Source organism: Terrapene carolina, unplaced genomic scaffold (genome assembly GCF_002925995.2).
Source record: "Terrapene carolina triunguis isolate 2854851 unplaced genomic scaffold, T_m_triunguis-2.0 Scaffold69, whole genome shotgun sequence".
Classification (NCBI taxonomy): domain Eukaryota; kingdom Metazoa; phylum Chordata; order Testudines; family Emydidae; genus Terrapene; species Terrapene triunguis.
The window spans coordinates 56,632,836-56,653,163 of NW_020664420.1; the positions used below are offsets into that span (position 1 = coordinate 56,632,836).

Genomic DNA, 20,328 nt, shown 5'->3' on the forward strand with positions numbered 1-20,328 from the left:
GAAGAAGTGGGCTGTAGCCCACGAAAGCTTATGCTCTAATAAATTTGTTAGTCTCTAAGGTGCCACAAGTACTCCTGTTCTTTTAGTGAATTTATAGTTTCTGGAGCACAGCTGATTTACCTCTGGAATGTTATTCTCTGTGCTTTAATTGTCCTCTTAATAACCCACTTCCACAACCTTTCTGAGACTTAACAAGAGAATGAAGCCTGTGTGTGTGTGTGTGTGTGTGTGTGTGAGAGTGTGATATGGGGGGGAGGGACGGAGGATACTTGTTAACATGGCCACTTGTCAGCTAGTAACTAGAACAATTTTCCTATTGGCCACCTAATATCCATTTTAAAAGTCTTATTTTCTATATATTTCCTTTTATTCTAGAGTGCCTTTACAAATTTTAATTAAATGGGCCCAGTGAGTCAAAGGTGTTAACATGACCTGGAAATTGTCAAATATTAAACAGTTCTAAAACAAGGTCCAGGGTTTGGTATATGGAGACCTGAGTCCGCTTAGTATCATAGCAAACTCACCATTAAACGTCCTTTTAGCCTTGTATTAAAGATATAAAAAAGAAGGGAAAGAATTAAAGCATTTAAAATGTTAAGTATTAAATAAGTCTTTCATTTTAAAAACATCCCTTGTTCCCTTTCCCTTTAGGTATAGAGAACATTTTGAAGGGGGAGGGAGAACCCTTGTTTGACAGTGTCTCAGATGTTAATAAATATTCTTTCTGGGGGGAAAAAGTTAGCAACAGCTCCAGCCTATATAAACTGCTGTTAAAATCCAATCCCATTCCTAGAAGACAAAACTAGGCAATTGCAAGAAAGGTGGAGAACAGAACAGTAAAGATAGAAAATGCAGTTTCTGTCTCTGGTGTTGACTTTGACTTGCAGTTTCATTGCTGAAAAACAGAGGCACAGGAAATGGTCTTATTAGCAACTCAAGACCTAGCAAACTTGTACAAACATTGGGCTGGTTAGGGCATTGCTTTTTAGCTGCCTTTCTGGTCACAGGCTTACAGCAGTGTTGCAGAATATGCAGTCTTGCCTGGGTAAGCCAGACTCTTACTGAACAGAAGCAAAAAGAAGAGGGATAGTAAAGAGACGAAATAAGGCATCAGTGAAGGAAAAGGACTCATCGGCAGGGGAGATGATAAAATTTCACATTCCAGGTGGTGGATGGATTTTAGCTGAAGTTGGTGGAGATGGTGATATCATCTGGGTCCTTCTCGCTGGCCTGGCCTAGGGTTGCCAACCCACCAGGATTGTCCCGGAGTTTCCAGGAATTAAAGATAAATATTTAATTAAAGATTGTCATGTGATGAAGCCTCCAGGATATGTTCAACCAAAATTGGCAACCCTAGCCTGGCCAGAACATTTTTCGGGATCAAAACAGTAAAGGCCCAATGGTATTATGGTAGATGCTGGAGTCTCAGGAGACAGTTGGGGTGGCAGACATGATGGTGAAGCTTGTGCCTTTCCCTTCTTTCAGTCAGCAGTTGTTGCACTTGCATGTCACTGATTTTCTCCCTAAAGTCTGTTCTTTTAAAGACCCTAAATTTTGGTTCATTGATTTCCACACTTCTTTTGTTTACCAGACATGATCTTAACATAGTCCTTGAGTTATATCAGTAGGCCTTTTAGTTTGAACTAGTTCAGTCTTTGACTCCCTTTTGCATTTTTTCCCATCAGCATTTATTGTTACAGATTATTGAAACATTTTGTAAATTTACATCCACTTTCCCAGAGTTGAGCTCGCAATTAGGATAAATTTGTAGGCCGAATTATTACAACACCAGCTACATACAAAATAACTGAAGGTCAGTCACTTCTGAGATAGATGGTGGCAGCCAAGCAGACAGATGACGCACAGTTAACCCAAGTAACATGAAACAAGGTTGAATGTTAATTTTCTGAATTAATTACTTTGAGATTACACAAAGTATTCTCATCAGAATTCAGCACTGCTGCCCAGCAACTGCATTGGTATGGAGATACTGCCTCCCTCTCCTCAACACTCATAACCTACTCCATAAATATTACTGAACAGTTAAAAAGGAAGTGGTGGAAGGTGGAACATATAATTATGCTGATTTGGTGTAGGGTTTCCCTCCCCCCCCCCATAGATTTCCCAATCACTGTCTGTAAAGTATCTGGCATGTGGAAATGCAAGTAGATTATCAGTGACTCAAACAACCTAACACACAGCTGTTTAACTTTAGCTTTGCAGGCTAGTAGTGTATTAATCCTTTGAGAACATTGTATATAGTTGTGCTCCGTTGTCCATAAAAACAGCCATAGTGGGTCAGACCAAAGGTCCATCTAGCCAGTATCCCGTCTTCCGACAGTGGCCAATGCCAGGTGCCCCAGAGGGAATGAACAGAACAGGTAATCATCAAGTGATCTATTCCTGTTGCCCATTCCCAGCTTCCAGCAAACAGAGGCTAGGGACAGCATCCCTGCCCATCCTGGCTAATAACCATTGATGGACCTATCCTCCATGAATTTATCTAGTTCTTTTTTGAACCCTGTTATAGTCTTGGCCTTCACAACCTCCTCTGGCAAAGAGTTCCACTGGTTGACTCTGCGTTGTGTGAAGAAGTACTTCCTTTTGTTTGTTTTAAACTTGCTATCTATTAATTTCATTTGGTGATCTCTGGATCTTTTATTATGTGAAGGGTAAATAACACTTCCATATTTATTTTCTCCATACCAGTCATGGTTTTATAGACTTCAATCATATCCCCCCTTAGTCATCTTTTTTCCAAGCTGAAAAGTCCCAGTCTTATTAATCTCTCCTCATATGGAAGCTGTTCCATTCCCCTAATCATTTTTGTTGCCCTTTTCTGAACCTTTTCCAATTCCAATATATCTTTTTTGAGATAGGGCGACCACATCTGCACGCAGTATTCCAGATGTGGGCATCCCTCTGTTCATCCTTTGCTGTGGTGTAGTCTAGGTTAAAAGTGCAAATGTATAAAAAGGTTTCTGTCATAATAAGAATTTTTCATTTTCTTAAAAAGTGACAACACCTTAAAAATATGGAAGTATATCAAGTAATAGACCATATTAGTTTGATATCCCTTATTTCCCACTAATAGCAAAATACACAGTTGCAAGAACTTTCAGTCCCTGATATCCCACGGCTCACACCAACACTGGAAAAAAAAGACAGTAGGGATAACTTAGTGATGGAGCATCTCGAAAAGTATAACTTACTTATTCATTAAAGAAGGTGGACCTGTATCTATGACATAGTCAGTGGTTCTCAAACTTTTGTATTGGTGACCTCTTTCACACAGCAAACCTATGAGTGCGACCCCCCCTTATAAATTAAAAACACTTTTTTAATATATTTAACACTATTATAAATGCTGGAGGCAAAGCTGGGTTTGGGGGGGAGGCTGATGTAATAACCTTGCTACCCCCTGAGGGGTCGCGACCCCCTGTTTGAGAACCCCTGAGATAGTGAATGTTAATACTCAGAGATTTACAAATACTAGCTTAATAGTAAATTGCAATGGCCATAAAGGTTGAAGGGTTTTTTTCTAAAAAGATGACAAGCAGAGTAAAATATATTTTTATATGGGTGCTTTATTTTAAAATGAATGAGTACAAAATAGTGTTTTTCCCAAAGTGTTCATGTAAAATGGACTTAAGCACTATGTTCTGTTGGCCTCTTGCCTTTCTGATTTTTTTGTAACATTCTGGCTATACCTTGATAGCAAGGGATACTGGGAGAAGCTACTGTTTTTTTTCATTTATGTAAACCATCTTGCATAATTTTGCTGATATATAAATATTGAACAGTAATAGTTTACTTCTTTATCTTTCACAGATCCTGTTAGAGGAGAGGCACGTGCATGTGCACTCACCCTACCTATAGCAGAGAGAGAAGAGACAAACATAGAAAAGACAGAATTAGTGGTGTTCATCCTAAAATTAATATCCCATATAACTCTTTTCTGTGGAGAAGTATGGCATATTAACATTTGGAGGTGAATTACCAAAACTGGGGCTTTGTTTGGACAGAAGGAGACAGGTGTGGAGCAAAGAAGTAGATCTGAGAGTTTTTGTGGATCAGATTTCACAGAGATAAGGGGTCTAGGGAGAAGAGATGGGAATAAGGACAGAGTGATGTGGAACACCAATAGAAAGCTGGAAGGCAGATGAGGAGGATCGTCCAAAGGGCACACTGAAGGAGTAATTAGAGAGGTAGGAGGAAAACTGAGAGAGGACAGAGTAACAGAAGGCACAGGAGGACAAGATTTCAAGAGGAGGAGCATGGTTGACTATGTTGAAGGCAGCTGACAGGTCAAGGAGGATGCGGATGGAGTACTGGTTCCGAGACTAGACTAAGAAGTCACTAGAGGTTTTGATGGGAGCAATTCCAGTTGAGTGCAAGAGGCGGAAGCTGGACTGGAGAGTGTCCAGGATGGAATAGTGGAAGAGGTCTGCAACTGCAAGCAGTGCATTCAATGAGCTTAGAGATGAAAAAGAAGAAGGGAAATGTGATGGCAGATGGAGAGGCAAGTGGGGTCAAGGATTTTTAAGATGAGAGAGACTCTAAAGTAAGTTTGCATTTTTGGGGGAAGAGCCAGAGGAGAGTGAGAGGTTAAGGAGAAGAGTAAGGGAGGGGATGAGTGAGCGTGAGGGAGATCAGGGGATGGGATGTATTGCTGAGGTTCTGTCTCCCAACAGCACATTGTCTGCAGCAAGCATTCCTTAGCTAGACAGTTCCCAATGATGCTTTATATAGCAAAAGAGAGAAGTTAAGCAATATTCTGGTAAAACTCAAAATGTCCCATATGTTCTTATCAGGGACAACTTTTTGTCTCAGAAGGTGCACAAAGTAACCAGGGGACATCCATTTTAGACTTGATTTTGACTAACAAGGAGGAATGGGTTGTGAATCTAAAGGCTGAAGGCAATTTTGGTGTGATCATAAAATGAAAGGTATCCTGATTCTAAGGAAAGGAAGGAGTAAGTGCAGCAGAATAAAGACAATGAACTTCAAAAAAGCAGATTTTAACAAACTCAGAGATTTGGTAGGTAAGGTCCCATGGGAAGCACCTCCAAGAGGATAAAAAGTTCAGGAGAACTGGCAGTTTTTCAAGGAGACAATATTAAATGCACAACTGCTAGCTATTTCGCTATGAAGAATAGCGAGAGGGCAATATGGCTCCATCAAGAACTCTTTAGTGACCTGAAAGTTGTAGAAGAATCCCACAAAGAGTGGTAACATGGACAAATTGCTAGGAGGAGCACCAAAGAACAGCACAAACATTTAGAGGCAAAATCAGAAGGGTTAAGGCACAAAATGAGTTACTCCTTGGCAGGGTTATAAAAGGCAATAAGGAGAGATTCTTGAAATATGAAGCAAGAGACATATAAAGAAAAAGTTGAAGGTTCTCTACTTAACATGGAAGGAGAGCTAATAATAGAAGACATCAGGAAGGCTGAGGTGTTTAATGCCTGTTTTGCTTTGTCTTCACTAAAAAGGTAAACTGTAAACCAGATACTTAACACAATCAATATTAACAAAAATAGCAGTGTATATGTTCAGGCTCAGGCTGGAGCCTGAGCTCTCAGACTCTCCCCCCTTGTTGGATTTCAGAACCTGGGTTCCAGCCCCACTGTGAACATCTATACCAGGGGTCCCCAACGCAGTGCCCGCGGGCGCCATGGCACCCGCTGGGGCATCCATGTGCGCCCCCCTACTGGCCGCCGGACAAGCAGCCGCCGAAATGCCGCAGAGAAGCGGCAACGTCAAGAAGCGCTAGCGCCGAAATGCCACTGAATTTCGGCATTTCGGCGGCGATGCCTCTTGTTGATGCTGCTTCACGGCAGCATTTCGGCGGCTGCTTGTCCAGCGGCCATGGTACTCGGCAGCTAGTCTTCCGGCGCCCACCCCACGGAAAAGGTTGGGGACCACTTATCTATACTGCTATTTTTAGCCTTGCAGCCCTAACCCCACAAGCCCAAGTCAGTTGACCCAGGCTCTGAGACTCAGCGCCGAGGGTTTTTCTTTGCAATGTAGACATATCTTGTGGTGCAGTTGCCAGGAAGGCTAATATTGTTCTGGAGCATATTAACAGGAAAGTTGTGTGTAAGACACGGGAGATAATTGTCGCGCTCTGGTTGGCACTGGTAAGACTTCAGATACAATATTGTGTCCAGTTTTGGACACACATTAAGAAAGATGTGGACAAATTGAAGAGGGTCCAGAGGAGAGCGAATAAAATGTTAAAAGGTTTAGAAATCCTGAAATATGAGAGGAGGTTAAAAAAAACTGGACATCTTTCGTCTTGAGAATAGAAGACTGAGGGGGGGGGGGCTGTTAATAGTCTTTAAATATGTTAATGGCTGCTATAAAGAAGACAGTGATCAGTTGTTCTCTATGTCCACTGAAGGTGAAACAAGAAGTTATGGGCTTAATCTGCAGCAGAAGAGATTTAAGTTAGATATTAGGAAAAACTTTCTAAGCGTAAGAGTAGTTAAGTACTGAAATAGGCTTCCAAGGGAGGTTTTGGAATCCCCATCATTGGAAGGATTTTAAGAACAGGTTGGACAAATGCCTGTCAGGGATGGTCTAGGTTTACTTGGTCCTACCTCACCACTGTGAGTTGTACTAGATGATCTCTTTAGGTTCCTTCCAACTCTACATTTCTATGATTTTATGATTCTAAGACCTTCAAGTTTGGTTGTTGCTTTAGGACTGGCAGAGTACCAGAGTGAGAGACCCTAAAGCTATGGCTGTGATTAATTCCTTCCTTTACTGTGTCATCCTCTTTCAGTAGGTCAGAGTCTGAGTTTTCTGACAGACTACTTAGGAGCCTGAGGCAATATGCTAAGATATAGAACACTTCATTGTGAGAGAAAGTATAAAAAAAGAGTGGGTGTGAATGTGTGTAGTGTTAGATTGGATTGGGTGTAGAATAATGAAAACCTTGCCCAGGGCATTGTACTACTTGGTTATATACTGTAATAGTAGGGCAGAGAATCACCATTGTGATTCAACAACAGCTAAAACAAATGTACATCACATCAACTGATTTAATGCCCCTAAATTTCCAATGATGTTCATGGATTCATATATTTTTTTAATCCAGAAGGGGGACCAATAGATCATCTAGAACAGTGGTTCCCAAACTGTGGTCTATGGACTCTGAGCAGTCTGTGGAGAGCTGGTTGGTCATAAGATGCTGCCTCTCCTCTTTGTTTCTACTTGCAGTGGTAAATTAAAAGAAGCTAAACGTAAATTAAATAGTTTCCTAATATCAGCTTTCCATGTAAGCAATTGCTGTAGTAAACACAGGGATGTTAATCCATCTTTAATGTGAAAAGAGGGGACTGTAATAGACGATCTCTATGAAGATGTAGTCCACAGTATGAAAAAGTTTGAGAAACCCTGATCTAGTATGACTTCCTGTGTAACACAGGCCATAGAATTTCACCCGTGTACTGAGCTCAATTACTTGTGTTTGGCTGAATCATGTCTTCCGGAAGGCATCCAGTGTTGATTTGTAGAATCCAGGAAACAAAGAATCCACTGTTTCCCTTGGTGGTTTGTTCCACAGGTTAGTCACCTTCACTATTAACATTTTGTGCCCTTTTTCTAATTTTAATTCGTCTGACTTTAGTTTCCACCTGTTAGTTCTTTTTGACTTTCAAAACAGTGAACAGAGTTTGTTTCTTGATTTACTTGAAGGTTTATTTTTTGTTTTGTTTTTGTTTTTTTTAAACGTGCTGCTTGTGAACCCAAGGATTGAATGAAAAAAAGTAATGTGCAGAGTGTGTTGCTCTTTCAGTTCCTTTGAGAGTTATGTTTTCAGTGTTGACTCCACAAAGGCACCTAGCTAGAATATATAACCACACCCAACAGCAACTGTATCATTTGTCCTTCTCTGCTTTTTCCTAGCTCCTGGCAAAAGACAAAACAACTTAGCATATTGCTTTTTCTTATTTAATAGTGAACATAGCTGATCTATGTAACCACATAGTCTTATCAACGTTACACCTGTCCTTCCTCCTCAATTATATCTGATTATTATTTAGGCATTTTTGCTGCATCTTGTCTTAAATTAGATTGTAAGCTCTTTGGGACAGAAACTTTATCTTGCTATGTGTTTTGTACAGTACTTACCACAGTGGGGCCCCTGCCCTACTGGAGCTTGTGGGCGCTAGTCTAATAAAAATAAATGATTTCTCTTGTTAAGAAATTATGCTCTATAAAATGTCCATGTTAAGATGCAGTAGTGAATGCTATCTCTTTTTTCCCCTCATCTGATACCATAATATAAATATGATATTGCTGGCCTCAGAGACAAACTGATACCTGTTGGGATATAAAGAAACCATGGTAACAAGCTAATTTACTATAGCAGCAACTCATACATCATACAGTCTCCTTGGCTAAGCTCTTATAGAAGAGCATTGCTATTAATTGTGATTTTTGCTGGACAGTGTTTATTTTTATGGCGCCTGTCCTATAACAGGCAGGCAAAGAAGGAATTGACTATTTAATTGGTGCCAGTGCAGTCCATCACATCATTATTCTGTTTTGCAGCATAGTTCACACACCATAGCAAGCATACCCTATGCTCTGAATTGGTAGGTTATGGCCCATTCTACTGATGGGCCTCCTGATATTATTAGGTTGACAGGGATCCAAAATTTTCTATTCAATTCAGTCCATCTTTTGATGATTTTAAAATCCAATCTGAACCCTCAGGATAAACAATGGATTTGGCAACCTTCCTTTAAAATATGATGATTGCATATCAGTCCTTTTGAGGTAAAAGCTATTTTTTGGTGTTTTTTGGAAGCTTTAGGTTTTCATATAGAAAAACTTCCTTTAGCATTGTTCTTGTTCATTCTTTCCACCCCTCTCCTTCCCTACCAATGAATTCATTTGGAGTTGTGGGTACTCAGCATCTCTGAAAATATGACCCAAGGTGTTCATAGCTGCAAAAGCAGTTGCTGATACTTGACCATGGCCACTATCTTGCGTTCACAGTGACTGCAACTTAAATTTTAGTGGTTCATGTTTAATTTTGAAGTATCTACTTGAGCACTTCCAATTTTTAAGTGATTGACATTTAATGCTAAAACAAAAGTTTTAGAGCCCCAAAAGCATCAGTAGAGACTTGAAGATGGTAACCATGAATTACATGTGATGGCTGGACTTCCTATTGCATCTCATGGGACCAGTCTCATTATGTCTCATGGGAGCAGTGATCTAATTGCTCTTGGAAAGTGATTGTTCTGTACAATTAACAGTTGAAGAGAACTGCAAATAATATTTTGCATTGCTTCTCGTCTCTTCCATAATTTTTTTTAAAGGAGTATATTCTTTTCCTGATGCCCTGGCATAATTCCAATTCATTCTAATTGGAGTGAGGTGCATGCATTAATAAAGCACATATAGTTTTTAGATTGCTGCTGCTCTAGCACACATTTTCAATATTAATGTGCTTCGTGGCAGAAATAGACCACTTCCTTAAGTCTAGGGACAAGCAAAGAACTACTGATTCAGATAGATTTGTATCTAGCCATGACTTACTGCTGTTTTCTAGAATGCAGTAAGTTATAGATTACAGTCAAATAGAGAAAAATTATTCAAACGTCCAATAAGGTGTCATTTTATTTAGTGTGCTCCTTTGATTTACTTTGTATGGTTGGATTAGAAGGCAAGTAATTAGTCTCCCTTTCTCAATATTCTTAGTTGTTGGGGTTTTTTTTTGATAGCCGTAGCAAATAATTTCCATGACCAGGTTTATCAAGCTATAAGTTTGGATAATTGCTTGTTCCCATGTGTCAGTAGAGCAGAGTTTCAATGTTAGAATTCTTTTATTTCCATTCTAACAAGATACAATTTTAAGATAATTTTTATTCTTTTGTTTCTTTAATAGTCTGATACCTACCTCTGCATGTCATTACGTCTGCCAGTGGATGAGGAAGCCTATGTAGGTGAGTATGAGCTAAGTGGAAAAACCTGATCCAGCCTTTTTGAAATCACTCCACAGCTTTCTTTGACTCATAAGAGCTTAATCTTTTACTGTCAGAGTTTTTAAAATGCATTCATCATGCCTAATGCAGAAACAAACTAGAGAGAGCCACTTAGAGTCAAGATAACAAACTGTATCTGGGGAGATTCATGAGTAATAGTAGTTAAGGAGCTGCATGCAGATGCCTATGGCAGCTAATACCAAGCAGTCCCATTTGTGAAGTATTGGCTTTCTGTCTGTGGCTGGATACTTAATTCCGCTCTACTGAACAGACTGTTTATTTACCTGCTGGTACAGGCAGTAAATCCTCTGCACTTACCATCAACAATGAGCATAGTAAGATTTTACTTGTCCGCAAAAAAAAGTCTTTTTTTTTTTTTTTTTTTAATATTCTGGCATGAATGAGATGACAAGTAAATTGACAGGACCTACTGTAGTAGTGTATCAATGTTTAAAACAAATAAGTAGATCAGTAAAGTAAGCACCATCTGTTCAGTATGTCTTCTGGGTAGCTTTAATTTTATTCCACTCTGCTTCTAAACAATCTAGTTGTTCAGGAAAGGGAGGAGACAAGCAAATGATTCATTTGACTGAAGTTAGTTTCATTTTCATGATGCATTGTAATACCAGGATTGGAAAACAATGGTAAAGGTAGAGCCCCTGTATTTTTCTACTTCCTTCTGCCACAACGAGTCGTAGTGCACTATTTGAGGTGAAAAGTATATATAGTTGCTCAGAATAAAGATATTCTGAGTATCTTTTCATATGGAGCTCCCCACAGGAACTGACCCACAAATCTTATATTTTTCACCCTATGTAGTTCTAACTGCCATAGCAAACATAAAAATAAAGTAGGAACTGTCAATAAACGAAGCAGCCCATAACTGCAGCATTATTTTTTGGCTGTGAGACTGATGCCTGTAAAGAAAAAAACATGAAAGGGTTATTAAAGTACTTCATTCTTTGATAAACTATTACTTGCCATACAATGCGTGTAGTAGACTGTGCTGCTTTAGTTTGATTAGAAAAATGTATATTAACCTAGATTATAGGCAAGTTTATGTGTAGTACTTCAATTAATTTCAAAATTGCAGCAGTTCCTTTCTTAGGAAATTTACAGTGAAAACCTTTATTTTTGTATTTACAAGCATTAAATATGTATGAAATGCTTTGTTGTTTGTCCCTTAAGAGTGACTTACCAAAGAGTATGGTTTTAAAAAAAACCACAAACATTGGCGAATTCACAGTAGTTGTGAATCATGTAAGGCGTCAGTGATCATCCAGATGAACTCCTTCATGTCTGTAAAAAGGAAGAAGCATAGCTTTTTGATATCTGTGTCTCCTGAGGAATTGCTCTTCCCATTTTTAGATGGTTTAAACCCTTTGTTTCACTTGTTCGATAACATACATTTATTACAACTGGACATGTAATAGGTGAGCGCCTTAGGTGAATTAGAAATTCCAATTTCCGCCATCTAGAATGATTCACTGCGGTTTAGTGAAGTGTGTATGAGAGATTTCAACAGCACAATGATATTCCTATATCTGTCTTGTATTGATGTTTCGGGCATCTTAGGTCTCTAGTGCTCTTGCCTCCACAGACATTGTCATTCTCATTTTCCTTAAAATGCCTTCGTTTTTTAATTTTAGTTCTGTCCGTTACCAGCAGGCAGCAAAGTACGGAGACTCTTATTCCCTCTTCCTCACGTGGTTTCTGTGCAACAAAAGGGCCAATTTATCCCTATTTCTAGTGGTATGTCTACACTGCAGTCAAAAGTATGATTGCAGCCCAGGTTGACATACCTGCACTAGCTTCAATCTAGACACGCTGACTAAACATAGCATTGAACATAGCATAGTACATATCCAGTGTCCCTGCTGTATTTGAACAACCCACACTGCCTGTGGTGCCATGTCTTCACTGCTGATTTTAGGCATGTCGGCTAGGTTAAAGCTAACACTGGTATGCCAACCTCTGCTGTCATCACACCTTCAACTGCAGTATAGACATACCCATGGAGACGGAGATACTAGTCCATGAGGTATTTGGATGCACTATTTCACAGCTCTTTCTGGAGCAAGGATGTTGCCTACTCAATACCAGGTGCTCTGGATGATTATTAATAATGCACAAGTTAATGTTGTGTAGACTCACCGTTTAATCAATCAGTGACATAGAGCATGATACAAGGCAAAGCTTGTATATATCCACCAAAAAGAAACTGCTCCAGATGCCAATCAATATCCAGGAGAACAAGAGGGAATGGATCAGCAAAAATAAAACTCTCAAACTGCAACCATCATAATTTAAATTCCCAGAATAGAATATTACATTTTACAAGCAAAGTTTACCTTCTAAAAATAAAATGTGATATATTCCATTGCTGTTTGCAGTGGTGTTGTAGCCGTGTTGGTCCCAGGGATATGAAAGACACAAGGTAGGGAATATCTTTTATTGGAAACTGAAGAAGAGCTCTGTGGAGCTCAAAAGCCTGCTTTTTCACCAACAGAAGTTTGTCCAATATAAGATATTACCTCACCCACCATATCTCATTCTAAAAATAAAACAGTTGGAAGCAACAGAGTCACACTTGCAGCTGTATCCAGTAAGTCGTGCATAGATAAAAGCCACAAGAGTCCTCCATCAAAATTGACCAACGTGATCCAGAGCCAGTCCATAGAATATATTGACTAGGAATTATAAATTAACTCTTCATCAGACTGCTGTTAGAAGATGAACTTCATAATTAACTGTTGTGAGTGTTACTCTAGATGGCCTTTTTCAGGGAAAGCTATGTATATTCTGGTAGACACTGCCCAGTCACTGTATGATGTTCTTGGGATAGGGTCAAAATGTCAAGTTTGGATGCTTATTGGAACTTGTTGAGCTTCCATCTTTCCCTCCCCTCCAGGCCCATGCATCTTGACTAAAGGCCATTTCTATTTTTGTTGTGTAGATCCCACCATTGACTTTAAGCTGAATATATATATATATATATATTATATCATGTAAAATGAAATTAAATGCCTGTGAGGTAAACCAGGTGAGGAGAATTGTCTTGAAGGTAAAAGTGACAATCCCTAATGTACTTAAAACAATCATCAGGATTTTTTCTAAATATCTTTATAAATGTTTGGTTATTTTTATTTGGGCAAATAGAAAGTGTCTTCACTCCCTGACTGGTGCTGACATTGCTACAATCTGTTTTTGACTACTGAACTGTAGTCATAGCTGAAGGGTGTTCTACAGACACTCAGAAGAATTGAGTCTGACAGCAAGCCACTCAGCCAAGAAATTTGACTGTCATCTTCATCCCTTTACTTTTGCTCACATGGCTGACCAGTAAATAAATGTCTTTTTCTTATTGACTGATGGTAAGCCTTTATCTGTCAAACTGCACTATACAAATGAGATGGAGCCTATTTGCAGATGGAAATAATTTGATTTATTGCTTTTTTTCAGTACTCAACTCCTGAATGTTGCTAGTTTGTTACCATAGTATTGCATATTTAAACATTCTCATTGCCAGGTGACATTGCCCATTGCTAAGGTAACACATCTAGGTTCCTTTGTAATCCATCAAACAGTGAAAGTTCATATATCCTGGCCAGTCTTATTCCATTCCTGAAAAAATATGATCCAAAATTATTTTTAAGGGGTGGGGAGTAGGGGGGAACTGTTTTTTAAAAAGGGCAAGAGATATAAAGTTACTGTCTTTAAGAATAGCCATGTTCGAAAGGATTCGCTATTTAAATTGTTAAACTAGACACCGTTAGAATTAACTCACCCCAACTCCCTCAGAGTTCATAATACAATTGATGGGGAGCTCTGTGTTGGGAAGGGAGGCCCAATTTCTTTATATAAATACAGATATTTAGTATATGTCCCTAGATTGCAATTCTTAATTTGACTATTAAAATGGCTAATCTGTGTGTAGCATAATGGCATTTATAAATTACATCACTTTTTACAAAATACATTGGGGTTGAAATTAAAATCCCAGCTGGAAGACGTATGAGTGAAGATTTGATCAAGAATATTATTTTCAGCTACATAATGCACAAACTATGTTTGATGGGGTGAATTTAATAAATAACATAAAGGTATTGTATACAGAGCTGGTTGGAAACTTTACAACAAAACTTAGTTTTGTCAGCAAATGTTGATTCTCTGGAGCAAAATGTTTCACTGAATCTAATGCAGATTTGACAAAACTTTTTCTGAAACACAGGCAAGCTTCTGTTGGAAATCTGCCGGTGTTCCAGCGTCACAGCTCTGCAGCAGACAACCTAGCAGACACCAGAGCCCCAGCTAGAACCAGATCTCTGGGGCCACTAGGCTTCCTGCTCTGTGGCAGGGATCCTGCCAGAGCCCAGGCTGGAGCCATGGTTTCCTGGGGCTGCTAGGCTCCCTATTTGAGACAGGGTTCTCAAGGCTTCCAGGGTCACTGTCATAGAGCTGGGAGCCTGGAAGTCTTAGAACCATCTCCCAGTGCCCTCAGCTCTGGGGCTGCCCCACCATCTAGACTGCCCCAGGTTGGGGACTTTCAGACTCCAGGGCCAACTGGCTCACTGGGCTGCCTGCTTGGAAGTAATGGGGCTGGAGTGGGAAAGAGGCCTAACTTACTGGATGAGTTTATGGTCATCCCTGGGCAAGGACATAGGTGTTACGGTTTTACACCTCAATCTTGAGGTCATCTGAAAATATCATTGCCACTCTGCTCCTGTTACCTGTCTAGTGTTGTGCTATAGACTCTATCCAGGTGTTTACAGCTAAACTCATGTTCATCAGTTATGCCTCAAGTGCAGGTCTGTGGTTTACAACTGTGGATGGATGGATGAGAGGTCAGAGAAGGGAGGTAGCTATAGTCGTATATCTCTAGGTAGAGGCTGGTAATTTCCTGCTGTCTCTCATGCCTCTAGTGCCAAGGATTTAGGCACTCAGGGTGCAGCTGGAACACACAACTACAGGCCAGCAGTCTTGGAGAGCTCCCTTTGTGGGCTCATCCATTCTCTCCCCACCAAAAGGTGGGCTTGCAAAACTTACAAACTCCTTGAGCCAAAAAAAACACGGTCCAGACCAAAATTCATTGAGGTCAATGGGAGCCTTTCAAATAACAGTGGATCAGGCCCTTACATTGAGTATGCGTGCATATCTAATTATCCATTTGTTTTCACCTTTAGACATAAGGAAACATTCTACTTAGTGTTCTCAGCATGCAGTATTCTAATAGTTGTATTTGTGGCTTAAATCAAAATATCCCAACAAAGACCTGGGGCAAAACCTTGATCGATCGGTCTTTCAGCCTTCATATAGATAGCGCCAATCACAACACACCGCAAAACATCAAAGGGAAAAAAATACTAGTCCTACTGGTATCAGACCAATAGATTAGATAACTATTGGTATCAGAGCAATATCCCTGTCTTTCTCTTAGTTTATAAAGTAACACTCAATTTCAAACTGTTCATTATTGTGAGTATTTAAAGGTAGACTATCAATTATGATTGACTGTAATCAATTTAAAAAAAATAGTTAAAAGCAATTGCAGGTATTATACTTGCCCCTACTAATTTTTATGGTTTTATAGTTAAATTTTCCTATTTTTAAAAGAAACATTTTATTTTCTCTAATATTTCAACTGTAGTAATTTTAGATGTTAATTAAAACAGCAAGTAAAAATATTCAGACAGAAGTGTGGTGTGTGTTTTTTGGTGTGGTTTTTTTTTATTTTTTTTATTTAAGTTAACTGTGTTCCCTTTAATTATTACTTTCTTGAAGGCTGGCCTTTCTATATATTACTCACATTATACTTTCCATATGTGTCAGATTCTACAATAAAGATAATCCTGTTTCACATTTATGAACCATTTATGACCTCCTTCAGAAAACTTTTTCTTGCTTAAATTGTCAATAGCATCTTAAAATGCTTATGAACCAAGTTAAGAACTTCACATTAATGACACATTGTCTCATTTAAGAGTTAATTGTAATTTCACTATTAAGCCACAGTGATAAAAAGGTGGAAATAAAATGTCTTTAGTACAGAATTGTTCTATGATTACGGAATGAATAGAATTTGCTGACAAAAATATTGTATGCTGTTGCTTTGGGTTTTCTGTTGCTTGCAAATGGACTACAAGTAATAGTAAAACTAACAGCATTTCAAATGCGAAGAGCAAAACACAATGCTATTAGACAAAGAATGGAGACATTTGAACATTGACCTTTACCCATGTGTCCAGGATTTCAAGGCACTCAATCACAGAAAGACTTAGGCAAGGTGGCCATATTCACTTTTAAATACATCTGTGGCTTAGCAGGAGTAAATTCTGTAGATCTAGACCTATTGCTGAGTATGCTCTGCGATTCTTGAAACCTTCACCCTAAACTATTTCCAGCATTCTGGATAGGTGTAAGCCATATATGTGGTATTTTGGAAGGAGAGGCGGTCTTAGCTCATTTTGATAAGCAATTTATTTAGGCAGTTCCCCACTTTAAAATCTATTTCAGGCTTCTTAATTCTTTCTGAAAAGTATTAGTTCTTAGCAATCCCCCAATCACATCACGTAGGAATTTAGACTGGGATTTTGGAAGAATTCGAAGGGCATTAGGCACCCAGCTCCCATTGCACTTCATTGGGATTAATTCTTTTAGGCGCCTTAGAAAATCCCAGTTGTAGACAGTATTCCTATATGCATCTGGTGCCCAGTTGACTTTTCTCATAGAGTCAGAGGTTTCACTTGAATAAGGTTTGGTAAACTGGGAAGAGTGGGACCCAGAGCATGAGTATTTGACCCGTGCTTGAGCTGACAAGGCACTTATGAGAAGGACTTTTGTTTTCCCATCAGTTAAACTCTCTAAAATCAGCTCCAGTGTAAGAAAACATGTTTGTTTGTTTCATTTTGGTTTGTTTGTTTTCTGCCTACCTCCTCTACCTGTCTTTTCAGAAAATGAAGCAAATAGTTGGTCTATTTTCTCTGAAGTTCTTTAAATATCCTCCAATAAATTATCATTTAATTGAGGTCCTACAGGAAAAATATGATGATTTGATGGAATAAGCTTTGAAGTCAAGGGACTATCCTGAAAGATTTTACTTCACCACTACTGAAAATAAAGATTTGTAGCTGCTTATAAACATATGATTAATAGTAATTAACAGCAGTGTCTGACATGGCGAGCACAACCAGTGTTCAATCATTCTCAAGACAGGTGAATAATGAGGAAGAAATCATGAAAACGTTTGGATGTCAAAGGCAAATATAGGGAGACACAGCACAGCTAAGGAAGACAAATCGTTAAGAGGGCTTCTCAAGAAATTCTAGTCTTTATAAAAATAGGCTTATTCTTGGATTTTGAGGTATAACTTGACTTGATGCATGTATACTTTCATAGAGTTTAAGGCTGAAAAGCACCCCATCAGATTATCTCATTTGACTTCCTGTATATCACAGGCCGTTAGAGTTTATTGATACTGCCCTAGATTATGCCCAAAGACTTCAGTTAGAGCGAAAGAAGATTCTATATTCAACTCTTTATTTCCCTTTCTACTGTCTTATAAGACTATAGTATTTTCTCTTTGGAAAAAATAAGTACGTAGACATCTCACACCATGTTTTGGGTTGTTTTGGTGCTACTGTGCTGTCAGTTTAAGTATTACAGCTCACAGATGATTTTGTAGCATCCTAAGGGAATTGTAAAATTCCAGATGTCAACTTGGAATTCCTGCTTCTATTATTCCTTTGCTGATTGCTTTATAGCTTTGTTTTCTGATGCATAAAATTAACTAAAATATTTAAATATTCTTTTGTAATATTAAACAAAGCTGTAAAAGAATGAACTGGCCTGGGGCATTCTTCTCCAAGAGAGTGCTTGGCTGTAAACTGCTGTTGCACTATCTTGTGGCTCCTGTGGGGCAATGCTTTTAAAATGTCAATAGACAGCATTTCAGTATTGCCTCTGATTGATTTTTTTCCCCTCTCCAGTTATGCAATGGTTAAGTTGGTTAAGTACTTAATATATTGCCAAAAAACAAGATGGGGCAATCATCTGAAAGCTGCTCATTTCTTTAATTCATAACATTAAATTAGAAGATAGGGTAGTTTACATCCTGTTTTTTTTTTTAAGTGATTCTACCAAGTTAAAAATCAAATTAAAAATGCTCTGCTTGTACTCGTAAAGCACTGAACTTCAACAATGAACATTTTAAGAAAAAGCTGAAGCAGAACTGTGTGCGGCTCGAAAGCTTCTCTCTCTCACCAACAGAAGTTGGTCCAATAAAAGATATTCCCTCACCCACCTTGTCTCATTTTAAGAAAGTCATTTAACTTTCACCATTTTGTTTGTTTACTAGCAATTCCTTCAGATCTGACAAAAAGCTTTTACTTTTTTTTCTTTTGTGGTTTCTGGCATGAACTAGAACGATGTTTGGGTTGCAGATGTGCCAGAGCTATGTTTGAATCTGGGGTGAAGGGGGTTAGATTTTTTTTCAGAATTTAATGGGAACTTTGGGTACACCTAAGACTTGACTCATTTGTATCTTTATATGATACCTGATACAATATACTGATGTCTGTGAGCAAAACTAGCCATTTATTTGGCTGTTTTGTCTAAGCATATGAGCGCTTTTAGTGGGACTGCTCTCCCCTCTCCCCACATCGATTAGTTTGGGGGAGAAGGTTGACTAGATGTTCAGGGGATGTGACACAGGGCCTGGAGGAGAGGGATGGGAAAGATGCAAGAGCCTGTGCTTGGCAAGACTGGGGCTTGACCCATCCTTCTCCTTGGGTTCTCCATCTTCATATTGGCTGGGGGAATGGGCTGGCCCATTGGCTCTCACATGCTCTCTCCCTGCCCCCCTTAAACTCTCTCACGGGATTTTCAAAAGCCTCTAACTTCTATTAGCTGCCCCACCTGTCCTATAGGAGCTGTGGCTTTAGGATTCTGTGGGTCTGACCAAATGCCTGTTTTTGGATCAGGAAGGATTTTTTCCTTTTGGGCCAAATTGGCAGAGGTCTGGTAGGGTTTTTTACCTTTCTCGCAGCGTCATGGAGGCACAGTTGGATTGAAAGCAGTAGGATTTGATATTTAGAAGTATGACTGGACAGGGAAAAGAAGGCACAATCCATTCTGTATAATTCCTTTTTGTCCTGTAGTAAGAAATTGACATTTAAAAACAACAAAAACACAACTTGCAGTATACAGCTTTCTTTCCATTGCTTAAACACTCTGGCACTGTTGAGCCATCACATCAGAGTGAACACAAAAAACAAAAAATTATCTCTGTTCATGAGACCATGAACAAATGATGGTACAACAATATCTTTATTATGCACCTAATGGACAATCTCAAAATCGTCTGCTGTAGTGAGAATAAAACAAACAACAAACATAAATGTGAATCAATTTGTCTTTCAGTTGACTTCAGGCCTCAAGCCAGCATGGACACTGTCCATCACATGTTACTCTTTGGATGTAACGTACCTTCTTCTACTGAGAATTACTGGTAAGAGTTACAGGCTCATATCGATTGTTTTACTTTAACATGTCACTAATGCTGACTTATCTTCATGCACACATTTTATAAGGCTCTCACAGATTTTAATTGAGGAAAAAAGAAGGGAAGGGAGAAGAAACACATTCAGTTCTTGTTCCTTCCAATCCTTATTTTTGAATGTTTTTTGTTAAACGTTAGATACAAATATCAGTCTTACATGTTTGGATAGTAGCAATACTATGAAAGTGTCACATTCTGAGTGAATATTTTTGTCATTGTGAGGGTAGTGTGAACTTCACAGATTACATCAATGCTCTGTTCTTTTTGTGAAATATAGAAGACACTAAAGGCTCAGGTAATGTTTGTGAAGTGAAACTAGAAATTAAAATGACAGCTCTTGAAAGAAAGTATTTGGAGAAATATAAGTGAAACATAACCTCTAAAACCTATTTTTAAATTGAAATACACATTTATTTAGATAACTAATGGATGTTTATGTTTGTGATCTATTTTACTAATGTATTGGCAAAGGCACTTGCATTGATTTTTAAAATTAATTCTCTGTAATCAGACTATGGTCTCTCTTCTCTTCCTCCCCCCTCCCCCTTCTGGTCCCAGGAAGTTTGCAAGACGTACCCATCGGCAGCAGTGGCTTATAAAGAAGAACACAGTTAAAAATTTTCCCTACACCAGATTTTGAGTTGTCCCTTGTTGTACTGTTATCTGATGTGTTCAAGTTACTGAGAACTCCTTAATTTGAACAGGGCTGGCTCTAGGCACCAGCCAAACAAGCTGGTGCTTGGGGCGGCACATTTTTAGGGGCGGCAT

At 38.9% G+C, this 20,328-nt stretch overlaps 1 protein-coding gene across 1 annotated transcript in view; it reads left to right on the plus strand.

The window, feature by feature from the left end:
• PAM (peptidylglycine alpha-amidating monooxygenase) overlaps window positions 1-20,328 on the plus strand; it is a 229,897-nt gene that overhangs the window by 98,729 nt on the left and 110,840 nt on the right. Inside the window, exons 4-5 of the mRNA XM_026649269.1 lie at window positions 9,908-9,965; window positions 19,422-19,509. Coding sequence (XP_026505054.1) covers window positions 9,908-9,965; window positions 19,422-19,509 — 146 coding nt within the window. The remainder of the gene's footprint in view (window positions 1-9,907; window positions 9,966-19,421; window positions 19,510-20,328) is intronic.